The following is a 21263-nucleotide window of genomic DNA, read 5'->3' on the forward strand; positions in this document are numbered from 1 at the left end:
GCCCTGTTGTTGGCTGGAGGAGTTGCCTGTGTACAGTCAACGACCGACTTTCCGGATGCCCGATTATTTGGACGTCTTCACGGGACCACCACATACCCCATCGAGTCAATGCATCAGAACGTCTGAAATTTTGGACGCAAGAACCCTTCGCCATCCGATTTTCCGGACTTGCCGTTACTGCAGGTCTGAAACAGCATTAATCAACGCCACCACCACTGCCATTTTGATTACCTCGCCGCCTCGAACCGGCGCTCTCGCACGCAGATCTGCTGGTAGCCGTAGCCACCACTGCGGCAGTGCTAGACCTAGCTGCTTCGACGTTTGTTATTAAGCTTCTTGCCATTGGGTGCCGTGTTTTTAATTTAGAGAATTCGCTGCTGTCAGCAACGACACCGACTCAACCTTTGTGGTCCTTGCGATTGGCTTAGAAGCTTAAAAAGCACCATGTGTTGTCGGTTTCCGAAAGTCAGCTTTGCCTCTGTACATAAATGTTACTTGGTGAAGCATACGCAAAAGTATTGCAGTGTAGCATAACAAGTGTGGGAAGGGGCTATTGCCACAGTACCAGTATGTATTGCTTAGTTAAACACGTGTGCACCCAGTATCTCTTGTCACAGTATGAGCACCGATATGCCTAATACGTGTACCGACAGGCCTTCAGAGCGTTTTCGAATGTGCCTGTGACAGTTTGAGCCCTTAAGGGCAGTAAATTACATGCATTTATTTTTTCCAACTGTCCGATTTTTCGGACATTTTGACGGCCCTTAGGGAGTTCGAAAAATCGGACGAGGACTGTGTAACTGACCAAGAAGATGCTTCAAATGGTCCGTGGGGCGAACGAGTGGCAGAAGGAGGACAAAAACAGAAAGGACCTATGCATTGAGGAATGAACGGGAAAAGAAGCATGCTGCCGCCGTTTTGAAGGAGCTTGAGCTCAAAAAACAGTGTTGGCTGATGCATAGATGCAGATGTCCCTCATCCAAACCAAAATAAACTCTTTAAAGCACTGAAACACAACACTGAGGCATCGTGCGCGGGCTGAGAGTGTGCCAGGACAGTGGAAGTTGACTTACAAGCTGTTGAGAGAGACTCTCAATTGTGACAAAGTTCGGGCCTTATACCCCTGAGCTTGCAATCAGTTGATAGAGACAGCTCATATTCAAAAATATTTGCTTCTGTATGCATCTCCTTTTTATTCGTAACTGAGCATGTGTTGGCGGGCTAGTTGGTTAAGCATGATTAAAATTACAAGCATAAAAGCATAAAAATTACAAGGACGGCGCCGAATAAAACAACACATGAAGAAGGGGGACACGAGACAGCACGTAGGCGCACGTAGGCGCAGCACGTAGACGCCTACGTGCTGTCTCGTGTCCCCCTTCTTCGTGTGTTGTTTTATTCGGCGCCGTCCTTGTAATTTTTATTCGTATTTAAGAATGTCCGACTCAATTTGATATTTTCTTCGAAGACATTTTATTTGATGTGTATCTTATTAACCCCTCCCTTCTATTCTCTTTTTGGATAGCATAAACACTACTTCGTGTTATTCAAATTGGATTAAGTCATTTTTCAAAGTTTTTTTTCATATGCTTACTAGAGAGTGACAGCCTTGGGCAATATGGTTTCAGCCCATTTTGACATAAAACATATCTCAGAATCACTCAGGGAATATTGCAAAGGCACTCAGGGACAACCTAGAAAACTCAGGGAATTTGGAAATGTCAACTTGGTAGACATCCTGATACCACCTAATGGGGGAGTAGTGACGTTGCATACGCCATCACTGACCTTTGCTGCCATCGGTGAGTAAAACTGCGCTCGACAGACGGTACTATATTTTTTTTGCCCAATATGTAAATGCGTGGCCATGGAGAAACCGAGCCAAGATAGAGTGGTGGATTTGCTGCTGCAGATGCTTTTGGTCAAGTGGCGTGGACCATTCGTGCATCCCGCGACATCACATGGAAGTGAAATTCTCTGCTACTTGCATTTTGTGCAAGTTTTGTGAGCCATCAAAACCAGCGCAGCACTACGCGATAACGAAACTGCTGAGATGCAAAAGCATGGGCAGCGCTGAAGGTAGAAAGCAAAACCCTTCGACCACTCGCATCGTCATCAAGAGTAACATCAGTGAGTTCTTTTGTCTAAAAATGAAATAGAACTGGATAAGTAGCATTTTCTTTCATCTTATAATGCAATACAATGGTCTCCTTATTACGAGTGGTTGAGTACAAGTCACAGAATTTAAATGTGGAGTGCATTCGTCATTGGGCAAGTACTTTAATGTCCCAGGGGAGTCTCTAATCGTGTCAGAAACAATTTCTCAATTACTGAACCTCTGTTTGCAATAATATTGATGCCTTAGAGATTCTCGAGCACTAATCTATCAATTTAGTTTGACTTAATATTTGCCTTTAGTGTCCCTTTAAGTGTGTGCACGCTCTGAAAGCCAGTGAACCTTTAGAGTGCAGCTCTTAGGTGGCCGTTCCTGCATTGAGTGTCGCCGTACCTCGGCGTATCCATGCGAACAAGCACAGCGAAGGATGAAAGAGTGAACACGGTGTGTATTGGGGGATGAAAAATGACAATAGCAAAGAGAGCGCGAGGAGGAAAGCAGAGGAGGAGGGTGCAGTGAAACCAGGAGGTGGAAAGTGGAGGAGAAGGATGGTATAGTGAAAGCGTGAGAAGAAAAGTGTAGTGCCGTGCAAGATATGTTCTGCAGCGACAATAGCTACGGGATGCGGCAAGAGTAGCACGCTTTGTCTGTTCACCGATGATGCCATCGATAAGTCATGCGGCAAGTGTGACCACTGGTACCATATATGGAAACAAAGTGCTACATGAGTGGAGGTTTGTATGCAGCAGCTGCTGTGAATCGCTGCCATGCATCGTCCACGCACTGCCTCTCGCGATCTCCCGATTAGCAAGCAGTCGTCCCACACTTCACTCCATTTGCAAAGTGCCACACAAGACAGATTGTCCACGCCAGCCAATACATATATCGTGAAAGGAAAACACTAAAAGAGCTGTGCTCAAATTTCGCAACAGGAAGTGTCGTAATGGTCGGTGAATTTTCCTCCCATACAACTTTGTCAAAAAATAGTTTTTCCCTCGGCGAGGGATGTGAAAAACTGGCAAACATGCAGTGAAAGTAACTTCAGATTTAATCTGCGATAGGTTAGTACGGACTGTCCCAAAAAAATGTCACCAAGAATAAAAAATAACATTCTTTTCTCTCTCTCTCTTTTCTTTTTTTGACAGCTTTATGCAATCGGCACGCACTCTGTATTGATGGGCGTTGTTCATGCTATGCTATCAGACAGCTTTCTGTAGTGATGAAATGAAAGCTATGCTGGAAAAATATGAACCGGTTAAGAGCATTCCTGAAAATACAGGAATGCAGCAAAATAAAGCAAAATACACCCCTTGGTGTAAAATTTTAATTATTTTTCAGCTTATATCTTCACGTGTAGGCAAAAGCGGAAGTGTCACATGTAGAAGCTACGCTGATTTAGCACCTGTTCCTAAAACCCAAAATTGATGTCAGTTGCTGCTGGAATACTTGGCATAGTAACACATATGCATATGCTCCGCCCCCATAGCTTTCCCTTTATTACCCTTGAAAGTTGTCTGTGAGTATAGTGATGGGAATTTTTTTATTTGTGCACAAATAGTTATTTAAGCATAATTAGCAAACTTTCATTAACCTGCTTTATCAATATGGTGTCAATGCAATAGTTGTGAAAGATGTTGAGAAACGACCGATAACAGCTTTTAAAGCAACCTACATGCATTTATGGCAACAAAGAAATGTTGCGTAATTATTTTTTAATGCACTGTCACAGTATGTTTGCGCACTTGTGATTGCAGCAGTCTCAAATGTAAGCCTCGTCAACAACGGTCCTAGTTCATACACTGGGAACAAGCGGCATGTTCTTTCTCTAACGTGTCAGTGCATATCTTTGTTCCTTATCAAACACAATGCTGTGGTTCGAATTGTATGTGAGATGTGCAGCATACTAAATGTCAAGGTTTGTGTATCATGTTGTGGTTTTTAAAGCTTGTTTTGTTGTTTTGTTTTTTTGAATTACCCTCACTTGTCTGTGTCGGGAATGTATGTTTTTAGTCTCTTTCATTGGCCAAGCCCAAAGATACTGCTGTCTAAAATTGTAGGCCGATCTCAACAGTAGTGCTGTATGAAGCCGTTAGCATAGGTATGTGCAGTCTAAAAATGTGGGTCAACACCGGTGGTACTGATAGTACCAGTGGTACCAATGGTATTGGTAGCGGTGGTACCAGTGCTCTTGGTACTGGTAGCAAGGAGAGCATTGTTGCATTCTTCCCTAGTAACAGTTAGCATTTTGAGATGCTGTCGTTGAGACGCTGTGCTTCTGGTTGAAGACGCAGACATGGTTGTTTTAGATGCTGTGGGCCTCTCAGAATGAATTATAATGTGTGGTTCATACATCCTATTCTCACCCCCAACTTGCTCAAGAAGACATTGTCTTTCATTGATGTCAACTGGAGGTTGAATGTTTTCCAACTTTAAATTTTCGCAGGCTCTTTCTTTCTTTTTCTGTTTTGTGAGAAATAAAGGTGGCTTTAAATCTTTCGTTACCACGCCTTTTCAAATCGGTCACCGGTGATCGATGCTTTAGATCACCTATTTCTACATGTTGCAGCCGTTGCTTATCCACTTAAGGCCATCCAGTAGTTATTACAGGCACTGCACTTGTAGAATCAGTTTAACTTTTCCGCTCTGGCGATGTTGTGATTTTTGACGGACCTTTTTGCAAACTAATAATGCGCGCATGTTGTAACGAAAGGGGGCGTGGCTGTCACCCTCTGCCGCGCTCGAGAAAAAAGCATGCCGCTCATGATTACGCCGCTTTAGCATAAAAATTTTGTACTGAAATGGCTCCCAGCAAGTGAAGAATTAAATTATATCTCCAGCTTTGCCGTGCAACTGTGCTGAGCGGTGATAATTAACCTAAAATGACGCCAGCTGTTCACTAGTAAGCTTTGGTTTGGAGTCCGAGTTGTTTATTCGAACAGAGTGCATTTCTGAAGGTCCACCGTGCATCCAACATGTGGACCTAGCATTTTCAACCAGTCTCCTCGCTTCTTGTAAAATTGACGCAAAGGGTGCTGCCAGTGTCACTGCGCAGTTATTGAAAATCGCTCTCGTGGCATCGTCCCGCGTGGCTGCATCGCGAGAAAAGTGTCGCACTCGAAACTATGCTGCACCCGCACTTGAATTTAGTGATGAGGACTCGAGTTATGATTCCGAAGATGACCGCAAAGCAAATTCAAGCTCTGGCAGCGACAATGTTTTGAGTCAACCTGGGACATCCATAGCGGTTCACTGGCGAGTTTCCTTTACGGCCGTGAGCGGTCTCCTTCCTTGTGCACGCTTATCTGCCGATCTTTTTGCATGACCTGAGAGCACTGATTATCATCAGGGCGCATATTTCGCTTGGTCATAATGTGCTACCATCGGCCGCAAAGAAGCTTCTGTTCACACACCCATAGCACATCTCGACCCAGCACTACGGAGTAGTGCAAGACAGTTTACAACGGCGTGGGATTTCTTTCAACTCTTTTTCTCTGCAGAGGTGATAAAGACAATGTGCAAAAGCGCAAACAGATATGCTTGGATACGTAATTCTGTAGTTGACCAGCTACGCTGAGAGTGATTGGTCCTGGAAAGAGGTGCATGACTCCAGACGAACTGGTGAAGTATGTTCCTTGGTCTTCTCATCGGACTATCCCCAGAAGATGCCGAAAAGGTGGAACTGCAAATTGTGTTAGGAGGACCACAAAGTTGAGCAAAAACCAGACGTCTTGTGGGAAAAGTGTGCAGTTCACCTATGCTTCACAAAATCCAGGAACTGCTTTACAGCATAGCATGAGCAATGAACTGGCCTTAGTTTCTTTTTTGTACCCGAAGAACGGCAGTGTACTGAGCATTTATTTTTTCAGACACTATTCCTGGGTTATTTATCTTTGAAATGTATGTTCTGAATTTCCTTTGACATAAATTTTTTTGTAGATATGTTTTTCTATTGTTGTTTTTATCAACTAGCAGCAAAAATGGCACTTTCTAAAATTTTTATGTTTTACCTAATACATTTTTTTGTTTGGCAACTTATGTTTTTGGAAAGAGCATTTCATTATGTGCTATATGCTGTGCCGCAGTGTGTGCTGGAATATTATTTGCAGTGGTAAATAATTTTTTTTCAGAGACCTATGAAAAATGACCATTTTCTCATGGTAACGAAAGAGTTAAAGGCTGTTATTGATAATTTCTTGACATCGATCACAACATTTACATTGACACATTATTGATTAAGTTAATAATTTTTTCTAATTAAACCTAAATATTGTTTGCTTATTTCTTAGAAGAAAATACCTAAGACCAGCATGAACACGCGCCAACATAGAGTGAGCATAGTTCTCGTAAAGCAATCTCTTATTTTTTATTTCTTGGCCACATTTGGCACAGCTACTAGTATGTAACATAACACTGTTCTGCAGAGTCAGAAAAAGAGCACCTTTTTTAATCTACGTTTGTTTCAGTCATGTTAAGATTTATGAAGCTGCTCTGAAACGCAAAAATTCTCCTCTAAAACGGGCAATTGCTGCTCCAAATTTGCTGCTCCCAGAGCTGGTCCGAACAACAGTTGCCGACTTCTACCCCCGCCAATGTGTTGCAACGTCGTGGAACATGCCTCAGGGTTTGCATATAACAGGCACCTTCAGTCCATGCGCCGTCAATGCCACATAAGATAATACGTGTTCCCCTCCATGATGTTAGTAGATGGGATCTGTCAAAGCTGAGGGCCAGCATGGGAGAGCATTGATTGCAACATAGTACTAGTTTGCCATGGCTCCTCTTTTTTAGCGTGGCTGCTGCTTTTGTGAAAAGTTGCGCTGAGTAAATAGCTGTGGGCATAGGCATTGCATTTTCTATGAGATATGAGAACATTGGTAGAAACAAATATTTACAGGCCTTATTTGAATAAATAGAACTAATTTGGTAAACATTGAGCAAAAGATGCCAGCAGTATAGAGAATATAAGGTAACCATTTCAGAGTGACAATATTCTAATGGGTTTTCTTGCTGTTTAAAATAAAAACAAGCATAAACATTGCAGCAAACACATTTGGAATTTGTGTTTTGGCAGTTAGACACAGTTTTCAGTCATTTGTTTGTTTGTTTATTTTGTTTCATTCCAGACAGTGATCAGTCAATATCATTAATTATCTTTGCAAGCAGTGTTTTAAAACATTTGTTGTAGTGTGTGACTGACAGCTCATTACTTGTTCAGGTGTGCATCCAAATAAACATTAGACCAGCTCACCGCATTGTACTGCAGAAGAATGTATTGTGTTTTGAGAGCAGCAGGTGTGGTGCACAGTTTTCAGCTATTCAAACCTGATACTTGGACCACATGGTGGCCAGTGCTTTTTCCATCAGCTGTGAGCACTGGGGGACCAAATGCAGTCACCATGCATCACAAACACTCTCGCCCTCATTGTATAGTACAATACATGAGCTTTATTTCCTTAGCGCCTAACCGTGGCACAACAAGGCACAGCTGCTGTGTGCCCCAAGTGTCATATTTGAATTGTTGAGCACTCGCAGCACCTACTGGACATGAATTTAACATTCAATGTCCAATGCTATTGAGTTTGATGGTACAGAATGAGCATGACGAGGAGAAAGGCAGTTCTTTTTTGTTGCCTCAGTGCTGGGCTGCCTGATGAAATTGTAGTCAAACCTTGTTGTAATGAAGCCACATTGCACACGAAAATACCTTCGTTATATCTGATAATTCTTTATATCCATGTTTGTTATATCGAGGTTCACTTGTGCCATACACATTAATGTGACCTTCACATTTCACATTTGAAGTACAGCACATGTTTTTAAACCTTAGGTATGCTTTTAGAGCGACAAAACTGTTTTGACAAATTCACTTTTCAAACACTTCTTTATTCCAAAAACTGCATCCGCAACATTAGTTGGCTACCGAATTCAGCTGCATGATACGGCTAACGTGAGAGCTAGGAGCTCACTAGTTTTGTCTTGTCTAGGAAGTGTTTATGATAAGCTTTGCATGTTCCCCTTCAGATTTCTAGCACTTACACACATATACAGCTGAAGGCTTGCAGAGAAGTACATGACCATGCTGAACAATCTGCGAAAGACTGCCTGAGGCACTGCAATACAAAAGCAAGCAGTGAGCAGCTTTCAGTTTGTTTTTTTTTTTCAATAAAGAAATGGTTCATTGCAACTAGCTGCATTGTCCTTGATTTTGAGATCTTTTTTTCATGGTAAGTTTGGGTATAAAGAATTCTCAGATATACTTGCTGCCTTATGAGAAATCATTGTGTTCATTGCAAGTGTTTTCAACTGCATTCTATTTAAGGGTTGGCTATAAATGTTCAAAATATTGTTACATTAAGTGTCAGCTTTACTTGCAAGATACACAAATATGTTTTAAAGATGTCTAACAGTGTTTTTTAAGAAATCGGTATTGGTGTTACCACTTACTTTGTTCTTGAGACCTTTACTTTATAATTGCAGATATTCTAAAACTTCAGCATCAGGCACAGAAAACCATAAGTAAGAACTCTTCCTGCTTTATATGCATTAGCACTGACAATTTTTAGAGCAGTCATATCAAATCCTATCATGCAGTCTACAACACTAAGGCTGACAGTTGAAATGTGTTTTGTGCTTTTCTTAAATTTATAAAAAATCCAAGAAAAGAAAACATAGTCAGAAGCAGTTGCCCTGACAACTTGTGTGGAATTTTCGTTCAAAGATCTGCAGTATTATTGGGACATGGGCGTTTATACACTGCCACATACATAGACAGCACAAGTGCTTAACAGCTCTTCTACATGTGAAAATACTGTATCAGCACAAATACAACACAACAATGAAAATACAAGAGGAGGTACTTTTGAAAACTGACAAAGAATGCCATAATTATATTGTGAACCTAACGATCTGTAATACAACTGTAGCCACTAGTTTAGGGTATTCTTCCATAGCCTTATGTGCCATTCAGTATAGCAAATGTTCTGTGTAATGGGACCACCCATGTTGGCATGTATCATGGTAACACATTATCCATGGCAGGACTAGTGTGCCACCTCAAGGGGTCAGATGCATATTCGTTCGCTTGTGTACCTAAACAGCTTAGCTATATTTTTGCAGTTACACATGGTAGCAGATTTGGCTGTTGAACCTAAGTCCCCCTTCACCCCCTTTCACCTTGTGCCAAGTGTCAGTGTCACTCCCTTGCAGGCCTGCATCACCTGTTTACTCATGTGAATCTGTGATCACCCTAACTCATAGAGTTTACAATTTTTGCCATACAGCTAAGTCATTGTGTGGTTCAGGTTGCCATATTTTGGAGCCCAATATTGAGTGGTCTCATTTTATAACATGGTTCCAAATATAATGCTAGGTACTTTCTGCTATGTTTGTGCTAATACGGTATGATTTTTAGTCAACCATTATGCTCGGTCTTTGAGACAAAACCCATAAAAAATTGGGGTGTTATGAAGAATGCAGAAAATACAAAACAAGGAAATGTGTAAGGCAGTTGAAATAGCTTCTATCAGCAACCACCAGTGCCTCAAGCCTGTGCTTGGCCTGCTGCTAGTGATCCATCTCCTGCTTGATGTTGTACTTGTGGCCATTATTGGTGGCACAGTATTTTTATCCGTCTTTGTTGAGACTGTGCCCCAATACGTAGCAGTTGACCAGCTGGGTAGTGAACAGCTGGGAGTGGTGAAGTCGTAAGGTTTAGTGCATTCTCACAAAGCAAGAGGCCTTGTTCTCATTCAGCCTCTTTTGAGAATATCACATTCAATGTGTAGTGATTGACTAAGCCAGTGCAGGTATGTTTGTTGAAGGTACTGACACTCCTCTGATTAGTGTTATTTTTGTCTTGTTGCTCTGAAGTGCAATGACGGTGCCTGTGGGTCTAGTTAGATGTCACAGTAGGTGCTATGTTATGCAAAAATGAAAGTATTCCCAAAAGTGATCTCTAGAGATTATGGCTCCATGCTTAAGTCTCCCTGGCCTTGTGCACTGAAGCCAAGCCCTGCTTGAGCATGTATTACATTCAAACAATCTCTAATCTATCCAGGTATCTATCCAGGTTTTCAGAACAGTCCCCTGATGATGTAACCCTATGCATTTACTTTCATTTGATTTCTCTTCTCTCTGCATATGTATGGTGGTCCGGTCATTTGATATGCCTTCTCAGCAGTAATGCTTTGCAGGTACTTAATTTTCTATAGACCTTTCACAGTGCTGCTGCATAGGCGCTGAAATCTTTGAACATGTGACCACACCTTCTGGCTTTCTCTTTGCTATTACGGACAATGTGCTGAGTAAATACAGAAAAATGCTGTTTTTGCTTTCTGAGTTATTTTCCAGTGATGCTAACCTCTCAACGAAAAGTGCAGAAAGAACATTAATGCCTGTGATAATTGATAGAAGGCCTTATTTTAGCCTGATGTCGGCGAGTCAAGTCGGTGCATGTCCATCCTCCGATGAAGCAATTTACCCAGTTGTGCATATTCTTTTTGTTCTGTATGTATATTTCACATAACAGCAGATAGCTTTTACCGTCTCAGTTCTATGGGGTCCGTTGTGACACTCTTTATGTACCAGCAGATTGTCAATAACATTGCTTTCAGTGCCATTCAGAATGTATCTGTTGTTTTACTTCCTCTTGCAACCATTGGTTAATCTGAAAATGCAAAAGACAGTCTCCAGAGATGCATAAGCAGCGACATCTGTCAGATCTATTTATACATGAAATCTGCCCACTTAGCTATGCTATTGTTATGTTGATTATAGGTCACTGGGTTAGTCATTGGGATAAGAAGTAATTAAAATTTTTGCCCAAAGTGGGGGGGGGGGCCTTGGTATGCTGCACTTCAACTAAACAGTAGTCGGTTAAGGACATTTGTGTATGCTTTATGTACTCAGCTCAGAACAAAATTTGCAGTGAAACACCATTCTTTTAATCCTTGTTCTTGCCACAACATTGGAACATGTGTTTACACGGGGGATGTCCTTGGTTTATCATCATGATTGCATGTGCAATCCACTGCAATTACGTGTACATACACTCTTAAACAAATGTGCACCCTTTGGGGTGTATATTTGCCACACAACAATAAGTGTCATCTGCCTTGCTTGCGTTTCCTTTCTTGAAAACGCTGCCCTTACTACTTTCCTGTCGAGAATTTTCTGTCATGCTGATAATGTGCATGCCGTTCCTGACTTGGAAGTACCGGGCTCACAGCATTAAAAAAGGAAATGTGGGCAAGACAGATGACGATTATTGTTGTGTGGCAAGATATGACCCAAAGGGCGTAATTTTGTTTAAGAGTGTACAAGCCCTGACTGTCACCTCTACCTGTTGTTAAAATGCACATTACCAGACATGAAATCTTTGTTCAGAAGCAAGACTGTGGAGTCGCATCAAAAATGTATAAAAGGGCTCTCAAATGTTCCTTGCTCACTCGCGCTTGTAGCTGCCTGTTCATATCACATTCACATTGGAAATTATGGTGAGACAGCACAGACAACGGGACGGGTGAAAAACCAACAGGATGCGTCTCGTCATCTGCACTATTTTGTCATAATGTACAGTCGACCGATTCTTTAACAGTACCGCACAAGCGTCAGCTAGCCATCCGGTCAGCGCCTTCTAGCAGCACGAAGCAACGAGATCAGCAAGAGTACTGCATGCGTACCAAATGCACTGGAACCGCAAGTTTCGTCTGCTAGGCTCTCTCCACCAGCACGACACAGCCCCTGGCACAATTAACTCGGTGCAAGCTCCCCGGCTTATCGGAGATAACTGCTTCCAGTAAAGTTGGTTTGCATGCATTACTCTTGCTGATCTGCTTCGCGCTGTTAGAAGGCACTGACCGGCCAGCCAGTCACACTCGCGTGGTACTGTTAAAAAATCAGTCAACTGCACATAAACCAACTAGCCCAGAAAACCACCCTTCTGTGACCCAACTCAGAACCCTTGTTCATATAGGAGCTAAATCTTCCTTTTTCATAGCTCAGTAGCCTAATTTGTGAAGATACTCATTCATCTATGACAGTCAATAATTTATTTTCTAAAGGTGATTGCCCACGCAGTATGCGAAGTTGCACTTGCCCTTATTAATACTGCAGGATACGCTGATATTGCATAGTATCGGAGGATACTTTTTCAGGTGTACCAAGACACACTTTGCTTCGTATGTGGGATATGTTATATCCAGTTGAGCTAGCACAAGCCCATTCCCTTTTTGTGGTGATCCAGGCATTCGGTTGCACTTGGAGGCGTCAAATGGCCATCTCCTTTGCATTCCGTGAACTAATCACTGTAAAAGGTCTACACTTTTGCAAAATGTTGTAAACTTTATTTTGTTGACTGATTTGTTTTATTTTGTTATTCAGTCTAATCAACCTAAAGTTCTGTTGAACTATTTTTTGGCTGATTGTCGACAAAATGTTGACATGTATACAACGATTTGTGCCCATTAAAACTAAGAAAAGTATTGCTAACCTTCCTTGAATCACTCGTGATATCTTGCATTCATCTCGTCGTGTCTGTAGACTTAGCCGTTCTAAACGAACCTACGATCGCATAACCCTGGGTAGATTTCGCAAAGCAAAGAATGAACTTAATTTCAAGCTTCAAATGGCCAGAGATTTCTTTTTCCACGTTCAATTGCCTAGTCTGTTATGAACTAATCCTAGTAAATTTTGGTATTCTATTTTCTATGCTTCACCCACTTCATTCAAAATTGATAATGATATCATCAGTGATCCATCAGTAATATCAGATGCTTTCAAAAAGTATTTGCAATCTGTACTTGTTCCCGTTAACAACTTCATTCCTTCTCTCACTAATATAGTTTGTCATGAAGCAATCGGTGACATTGACATAAACAATGAAGGTATTGTTAACCTTACATTAAACTTGGATACCAGGAAATGTACCGGTCCTTATGGGATACACAGTGCATTCTTGGTTCGCTATTCCTTGTCATCAGGATATCTGATGGTCATATTCAACAAATCTTTATTATCTGCCACTGTTCCTTCCTCATGGAAGTTAGCTAAAGTGCTTCCTCTTTATAAATCCGGTGAAAAGCAGTCTTTGTCGAACTACAGACCGACTTCATTGACATCACAGTCATGCAAAGTCTTGGGAACATATCATTCATAAACACATAGTGCTTTTTCTGGAATCACATAATCTACTATATAGCATAGGTTTAGGCGTGGTTTTAGTACGACAACGCAGTTACTTGAGTTTATGCATGAAAGTTTGTTAGTCTTGATGTTGGCAACCAGGTTGATGTTATGTTTCTAGATTTCTCAAAAGCATTTGACACAGCATTACATTCTAAACTCCTTGCTGAACTGATTGCTGTTAACAGCCAGTTAACAAGATTTCAAGCTTTCTTTTCTCACTTTGCTCCCACTTTGTCTCTTACGATTTGACCGACTATACTGCTATTGATGTGACATCTGGAGTGCCACAAGGCTCCATTCTTGGGCCACTGCTTATATTAATCTGCATAAATGATTTTCCTGTTAACTTCTCTTCTAACATTTGTCTTTATGCCGATAGCTGTTTTATGTGAAGTGATTAACTGTCCTAATGACCATTATTGCCACCAGGAGTCATTTGCTAGGTTTTGCAGTTGGTGCAACACCCGGCAAGTTAACATTAATTTTGATAAAACCGTCATTATGTCCTTCTGTAATAAATCTCCTTCTCTTTTTCATTACTCCTTCAATAATCGTGCTGTCGTTGGAGTACCTCGGTGTAATTTTTACACAACATGTCATGGTCTGAGCACATTGATTACATATGTAACAAAGCACAAAAAAATTGCATTACCTACATCGTACACTATCCAACTGTCCAAAAGATACTAAGCTACTGTTATATAAATCGCTAATCCACCCTGTTGTTGACTATGCGTCTGTCGTTTGGAACCCTTATAAGCAATGTGAAATTAACAGATTAGAAGCAACTCTGAAAAAAGCTAAGATTTATATGTCATCATTACAATGTGACTTTTTACCCTCTTCTGCACTTCATTACTTGAATTTAACATTGCTCTATTGCTGCATAGCATCATCAGATTTCTTGCAGAGCATCAACTCTTTGGTTGGACTTTTAAAAAACTACAACTTTCAAAAAACAACCACGACCAACTCGCCCAAGCCTCTACCCTAAAGCTATACTAACCCCGTGCCGAAGTCATCAACAAGACATCGCAACTTGAATGTGATGCCCTACTTCGCATGCACTAAGTTTAAATTCAGCTTTTTCCCTTGCTCCATAGAAGATTAGAATTCCTTACCTGCGGCTATTCACTCATACCCATCCCGAATTTTTGTATCCACCATCCAAGATGTGTGGTTTTAGCGCATCGTCCTTATTGATGCATGGTATTTTGTTGTTTATATTTCCCTCTGTTAACCAGCTCTTGCTATAGCGCTTAATGCTCTGCAGTATTTACAAATAAATAAGTAAAATGAGAACTTGCTCATTGCTGGGCTGTTCCTTGTTGAGCAACAAATTACACCAGACGAAGCATTATGGACTATTATGACAGTATTGTGGCATTAACAAACTTGAAGCTCTTCTGGATTTACATCACTTACCCTCTACTTTGGTTGGAAAGTTGGTGGCTTATGTTGGAAAGCTGATTTTAAGATTTCTTTTTAATGAGCACTTGGCATTACATAGCATGCACAGCAAGTTTCCCTTTTCTATGCCATATTCTGATTTCATTATTGAACTGTTGTTCATACTATGATGTAAAATCATTGATGCTGTTGATCATTGATACATTCATACAATCATTGATACATTACATTGGGACAACTGTACTAGTGTTTTTTATTTTAACTCTTACTTTCCCCTCATCTGCAGATAACGGCATCCTCGGCTATCGACTAATATCTGCAAACATATTGTGGGTCCCACTGTATTGTGTTCAGCATCATCACCTGGCTAGACAGGCTGTTTTGCTTGTATTGCCTGCTAATACACCTTAATTTCTTTACATCAAACACCGTTATGGTGGATTGGCCAGTATAATTACAGGGCAAATGTGGCCCAGCAAGTTTTTTATCTTATATGTGCAGTTTATGACCTTCAAAAGGTACTTTTTTAATGACTTTGCTTGTTGAACGAAATAAGCTGTATGTGTCTCATAGCACCTTCATAAGAAGCCAACAAACAATGACACCAAGGACAACATAGGGGAAATTACTTGTGCTTAATAAATGAAATAAAGAAACGATAAACTAATGGAAATTAAAGTGGATGAAAAAACAACTTGCCACAGGTGGGAACCGAACCCACAACCTTCCCATTTCGCACTTTAGTGTTTTATGATGAACATGCATGAAAACACCTTTATAACTATTCTCTACAGAGTGGTATGGTAACTTGAGCACATTACACTTCACCTGTAGGCCTGACAGACTGCTTTCATAACTTTGCACATGCAATATGTTAGCAATAATATGAGTCATGATGATACTTGTGCTGCTACATTACGATCTTGTTTTTAAAGCTTTGCAATAGCAGCATTCATTCTCGGTAGCTTTCTCTATGTCACTGCCAACATGCATGCATGCATGCCACCCACATGCCTTGACATTAGGTCAGCAGTGGATTACTCCATAAAGTGAAGTGTCCTGAGGAAAATCACATTTTCTTTAGTGAATGTCTATGGAGACTACTCCAACTGAAGTTATTCAGTGCACTTTTTGTACTCTATTAGGCCATGGGATGTATGATCTCTATATAACAAATATACCTCTATAATGAAGAATACTTATGGTCAAGGCGTTCAACTGTGTTATAATATAGGCAAGCACTGCCTTTGTTCATGTGCCCTGCATATAGCTGGATGACTTGGGAACATCTATGTCTTGAGCTCCCTGCTTTTTGAAGCTCACAGGTCTTGTTCTCCTTCTGGGGTGTCTCCTGCTGGTTCGTGGAAGAAATTAACAGTATTGTTAAAAAAATGAGGTGCCTGTTTTGTGCTGTTTGAACTGAAATGAGATATTTGGTGCCTAGTTTATGGCACTTGAAGCATGCACTTTTAATGCCTGGGCACCTAGTCTCTAGTCGGTGATAACATCATGACTCTGTGAAGCGAATAGACACAATCCTTAATAAGTACATTTGACTGCTAAGGGTAGTATCGTTGCTAGATCACTTTGCATTGTTATTTTTAATGAAGCTGCAAAAGTAAGCTCAGCTGATGTTTACTGTTTAATGTCCCAGCACAAGTGTCCTGATTAAAATATTTTGGTAAAGAATTCAATACAGTTTCCCTCTTTGCTTGCTGGACAAACATTCATGGTGAGCATGTGCCACAGGATGTTGTTCTTCGAGTCGGAGTACCACGATGACGAAGGCAAGCGGGACGCCCGAGCCAAGGACAAAAAGCGCAAGAAGAAAGAGAAACCTCCTCGACGTGATGGTGTGGCAGGCCCAGGTGGGGTAGACAGCAAGGAAGGCCCACGGTTGGACGCTGACACCAAGTCCCAGAGCAGCCTGGATGATGTGCCCCTACTGAGCCTGGACGAGTCCACGTCAGAGGAACGGCCCCACTTTGCCTCAGATGCACTGCGCGACGCTGGCAAGTTGCCTCTCTGTGAGCACTTGGGCTGCACTGCTTGCTAGCCTCATTTTCCTTCCTTCCACTCTTTCGTTTCTGCTAGCTGCATGGCACCTGACTGTCTGCCAATTGTGCAACTCTATAAAAAACATGGATGACCCCACCAATAGGTGCTAAAGGCCGAGATTAACTAAGCAATCTATTGCTGTCATGACAGATGTGCAGATTTATCTGAAAATGAGCTGAAGTGCTCCCAGCAAACTCTTAAGGCTACACAAAAGGGGAAATAATTGGTGCTGTATCAGTATAGTACCCTCTGCAGTGCCAAAAATAAAAAAGCCACTCTTACCTTGAGAAGAGGGTTGGTAAGCCAAAAAAGATGCAAAAGCTATAAACTGGTGGTGACACTGCCTTCAGTTCCCTTACCATTTTGCCATCACACGCTGTCTGCTTGAACCTACCTAACCTTTTGTCTGTAAATATAGACTGCATTGTTTTCTGAAAGAGCTGGAGATGGGTATAATGCCATTGTGAGCAGTCAATACTTGTGGTGCAATCACTAAGTGGAAGAAAGAAAGAGTGTCCATTTCTTCTTTTTTCCAATGAGCTTCGCACCATAAATATTGAGTTATGCACCAACTAGCCTACCATCGCAATATGCACAAGTGAGTGAGGCACGGGGAACTAAAATTTTTTTCAAGCTCTAGGTGAATCGGACACATAACACGAATGCCGTCGGGAACAGGAAAAACTTACGTAAAAGTAGTGTATACTGTAAAACTTTGTTAATTTGCATTTCATGGGACCAAGAAAAATGTCCGAATTAACCGAATGTCGAATTATTGAGGGTACCAAGAAAATAAAGAAATGCTTGCTTAGTCAACACGCTTTTGTTTAATGAATGAATCAGCAAATCCTGTTTCTATTTAGTACAAAAGCAGTGCAGAAGCTGCAGTTATCGTCGTCTCGTGACTGATTAGCGCACGCTGCGGTGAAGACCTCGCGACCTCCTTCGCAGCGCAGCCACAGGCATGCATCTTTATCTCCTACTTGTTTTGCACTACTGCGCGCACATCCCAATTATTTTTTCACCCGTGAGCCGGTTGCCAGCAGATTGTCCGTCCATTGCGATGTAGCCGGTGCTCTTCATCCTCGACAGCTTTGCACTGACTCAAAATGAAGCAACTCTTTGCCGCAATTGCTGAGGACAAAACTGCAGCCACTATTGATGTGATCGTGAATGGTGACTACACAGTTGCGAAGGTGCGCGGCCGACACGTGCTAGAAGTCAAAACAACACTACTTTTTGCCACAACTGCTACAAACTAAACCGCGGCCGCTATCGACGCAATCATGGATGGCGGCTACGCAGTTATAAATGCATACAGGCGACGCGGTCTTACGCGCAAGAGTTAACGCAAGAATAAGGGCTTTATAGGCACAAATAGGAAGAAGTGTTCCGGCGTTGCCGACATTCACGTACGATTTCGTTTGACGATGGCTGTGCGGACTCCGCCGCTTCATTTCGGTTGGATGCTAACGCCGTTTTTGCTCTTTTGCATTGCACATTTGCGGTGCAGCACGGTCGCCGAGATCCAAGAGTTGTCTGAATTAACTGATGTCTGGCCAAATAGGTCCGAATTAATGAGAGTTTAATTGCATTAAATAATGCATATGCCTGCCGGGACCAGAGGATGAGTTCGAATTATCTGATTTTCCAAATTAACAAGGGTCAAGCTAAGTTCTACTGTATTGTTGAAAGAAGTGCTAGTGTGGACTAGTTTGTACGCATAACGAAATAGAGTAATAGACTGTGGGACAGGACAAACAAAAGTGGTTTGTTCATTTCCTTTGGTTTTTTTGGTCAAACATGGATGCGCCATCCTTATCAGTATGTGTTAACAGTGCGATTTGGATGCTGACTATTTATTATGTGTAAGAAGCTTTGCACTATGGCAATGACTGCTGCGTTGCATTCATAGCGGTATGAGGGCAGTATAAAGAATGCAAAAAAAGCTAGATTCTAGGAGAGGCAGTCTCATGTAATGCTTAAAAAGGAGCGAGTGGGGCTCTTAAATTGATATTGAAATGTTAAAGAACGGGTGGGTGGGAGTCGACATGCCGTTAATCGCTATCAAGCAGGGAAATTGGAGGACCGCAAAATATTGTCATCCTGGCATGTCGAGATCATGCTGCGTACTTACGTTCCAAAGAGCATGAACAGGGTGGCGAGAAGAAAAAAAGGAAGGAGCGGAAATACGAATGAGCTGCTTGTTCCTGTGCGAAGGCAACATCGCATTCTGGGGCAAGACAGCTTGTGACGTGCCATCCGCACTGCCAGTCACTGCCTCATCACTGATGACCCCCAGCTGAAATGTGCAAATTTCACTCCTGTCCTCGCTCCTGCAGTCCTTAACTATAGCCTAGAAACACACTTAATAACACATCACTGTTGACTTGCATGTCATATGCCTTTTGCCTATGTTTTTTTATTAATGCCTAAACTGCCAAGATACTAACATGCATCATCAATTGGCATAAAAATTCAGTTAATGAAATGCCAACTTGAGTGACTAAAGAGCACTAACATACTGTAGTTATAGTTGTGCTGTATTTTGTTTTATGTTATCTCGTCTTTTATGTTAATTTAATCTTCGCAGTAGGCCTGCTCTGCACTTGGTCTAGTACATACAGATTGGCATGTTGCCAATCAATAGGTGTGCAGTCCGCAATGCAACAAGGGCAATTCATGGTCCTCACACAAAGAAACCTTGAAACCAACACTGACCATGTAGCTTGTGTCAACACGGATCACTTTGTAACACAAGCAGACACTTCCTCTGTGCCAGAAGTGCTTGAGTATGGCGATAAATTGTCATTGTGCATTCTCTTTCTTCTTTTATAGAAAAAAATTAACCACCATTCTAATTACCACAAACAACATTTGTTCACCATAATGTTTGAAAAAGTATCGATGACACAACACGGGTAGCCAATCAGATAACTCTCCCACCTGACGTCACGCACGCCAGCTATGTAGATTCTAACAAAGTGACTGAAAACTCAAGGGAGCGGTGCTGCTGCAATTGGTAACAATGCACATTTTTCAAACCTTATAATAAATTACATGCTTTGCACTGAGTGCTTAAATGTGTCACTTAATGATCAGAAGGACCTACCTTAACGATTCAGTATACTTGTACAATATCATCAAAATCATTTCAGGGTCCCTTTAACCCTCAAATTAATTCTGCAAAAATGTTCCAAATATCCTGGATCTTTCTATATTGTCCATTTTTTCTATGTCTCTGATTTTGAAAATGTATTACTTGATTGGTTTCTGGTTAGAATTACCACAAAAATTTAAACGAAAAGGAAAAGCTGCTTTTGAATGCAGCTTTCCCTCAATGCCGACTGTAACTCTTTTTTGGCAGTGGGAGCAGCACAACATTGGGCAGAACGAGTGTGACTTGTCAGTGGCGATATTGGTACAACCTCCCATGAGGACTGCTGCTTGATATTGAGGTTAAAGGGCTAAAGACAATTTATGGTGGGATAAAGAGGAGGTGGGAGATATTTATTTATTTATTTATTTATTTATTTATTTAGATACTTCAAGGGTCGGAAGTCATTAGAAAAAGGAGTGGGTTTGTAGTAAATTATAAGAAATTCAATTCAGTTACAACTGATGCCTGCAGTGGGCAGACAGTTCCACTCATTTTAGGTAATGGGAAGGAATAAGTAAAAAAATAAGTGTGACAAAATGTACACTTTATATTGGTGATCATGGTGACTTAATTTATGAGAAGGCTTGGAAAGGAGAGCGTGCTTTGTGTTCTTAGAAATTTGATAAATTTTAAAAGTGTTTTAGCATGGTAGCAGTACAGATAGGGCACAGTAGTGTCACTCATCTATGTAAGGACAAGATTTTTTTAGATCTAGAACACACAGCTAGATTACCCATCATTACATTTATGAATTGGTTGGCATTAAGAAAAAACTAAGTGAAATTATTGGTTTCTGACGATTATGACAAACGTGACAGCGTAAATGTCGACCAAATTTTTCATTGTGTTCAGCTAACACCTAAGCCTGCTTCTTAAACCAGAGTTTTCATGTCCCTATTTGGTAATACTGTCACCAAAATTTAGGAACAATCGGTGAGAAGCCTAGCTAGTACGTAGGATGTTAGCAAGTGCATTACTCTTTAATATAATTCACTTTACAGTATGCCTTATCATGTACTACAATGAATTAGTAATTGCAAGGACCTGTTCTTTGCAATTTCTGAAAGGGGCCTCCTTAGTGAAAATTCTAATATAAAAATATTGCAGCAGAAACCGTGCCACAATGAGTGTCAATGTTAGTGTGATAATTCTTGAAGCAATCCGTCTACACACGCCAATGCAACCGGCCAAATGCATCATGTATGAGACATGCATGCAGCCAGGCTGCTGAATAGGAAATACGTCACACTAGTATTAATGCTGTCCGTTAGCTGCCGCGAGCATAGGGGAAAAAGATTGTGAAATGAAGTTACGACATTTTTTTTTTTTATTCTT

At 41.3% G+C, this 21263-nt stretch overlaps 1 protein-coding gene across 5 annotated transcripts in view; it reads left to right on the forward strand.

Moving 5' to 3' along the window:
• Positions 1 to 21263, forward strand: part of ICA69 (islet cell autoantigen 1-like protein) — a 68017-nt gene that overhangs the window by 34023 nt on the left and 12731 nt on the right. For 3 of the 5 annotated variants that reach the window (XM_075676700.1, XM_075676699.1, XM_075676703.1), the window contains 2 exons: positions 8594 to 8632; positions 16460 to 16737. In XM_075676700.1, coding sequence (XP_075532815.1) covers positions 8594 to 8632; positions 16460 to 16737 — 317 coding nt within the window. The remainder of the gene's footprint in view (positions 1 to 8593; positions 8633 to 16459; positions 16738 to 21263) is intronic. The other 2 variants (XM_075676701.1, XM_075676702.1) reach the window with 2 other exon arrangements.

The sequence above is a fragment of the Dermacentor variabilis genome, unplaced genomic scaffold, assembly GCF_050947875.1.
Source record: "Dermacentor variabilis isolate Ectoservices unplaced genomic scaffold, ASM5094787v1 scaffold_12, whole genome shotgun sequence".
Classification (NCBI taxonomy): domain Eukaryota; kingdom Metazoa; phylum Arthropoda; class Arachnida; order Ixodida; family Ixodidae; genus Dermacentor; species Dermacentor variabilis.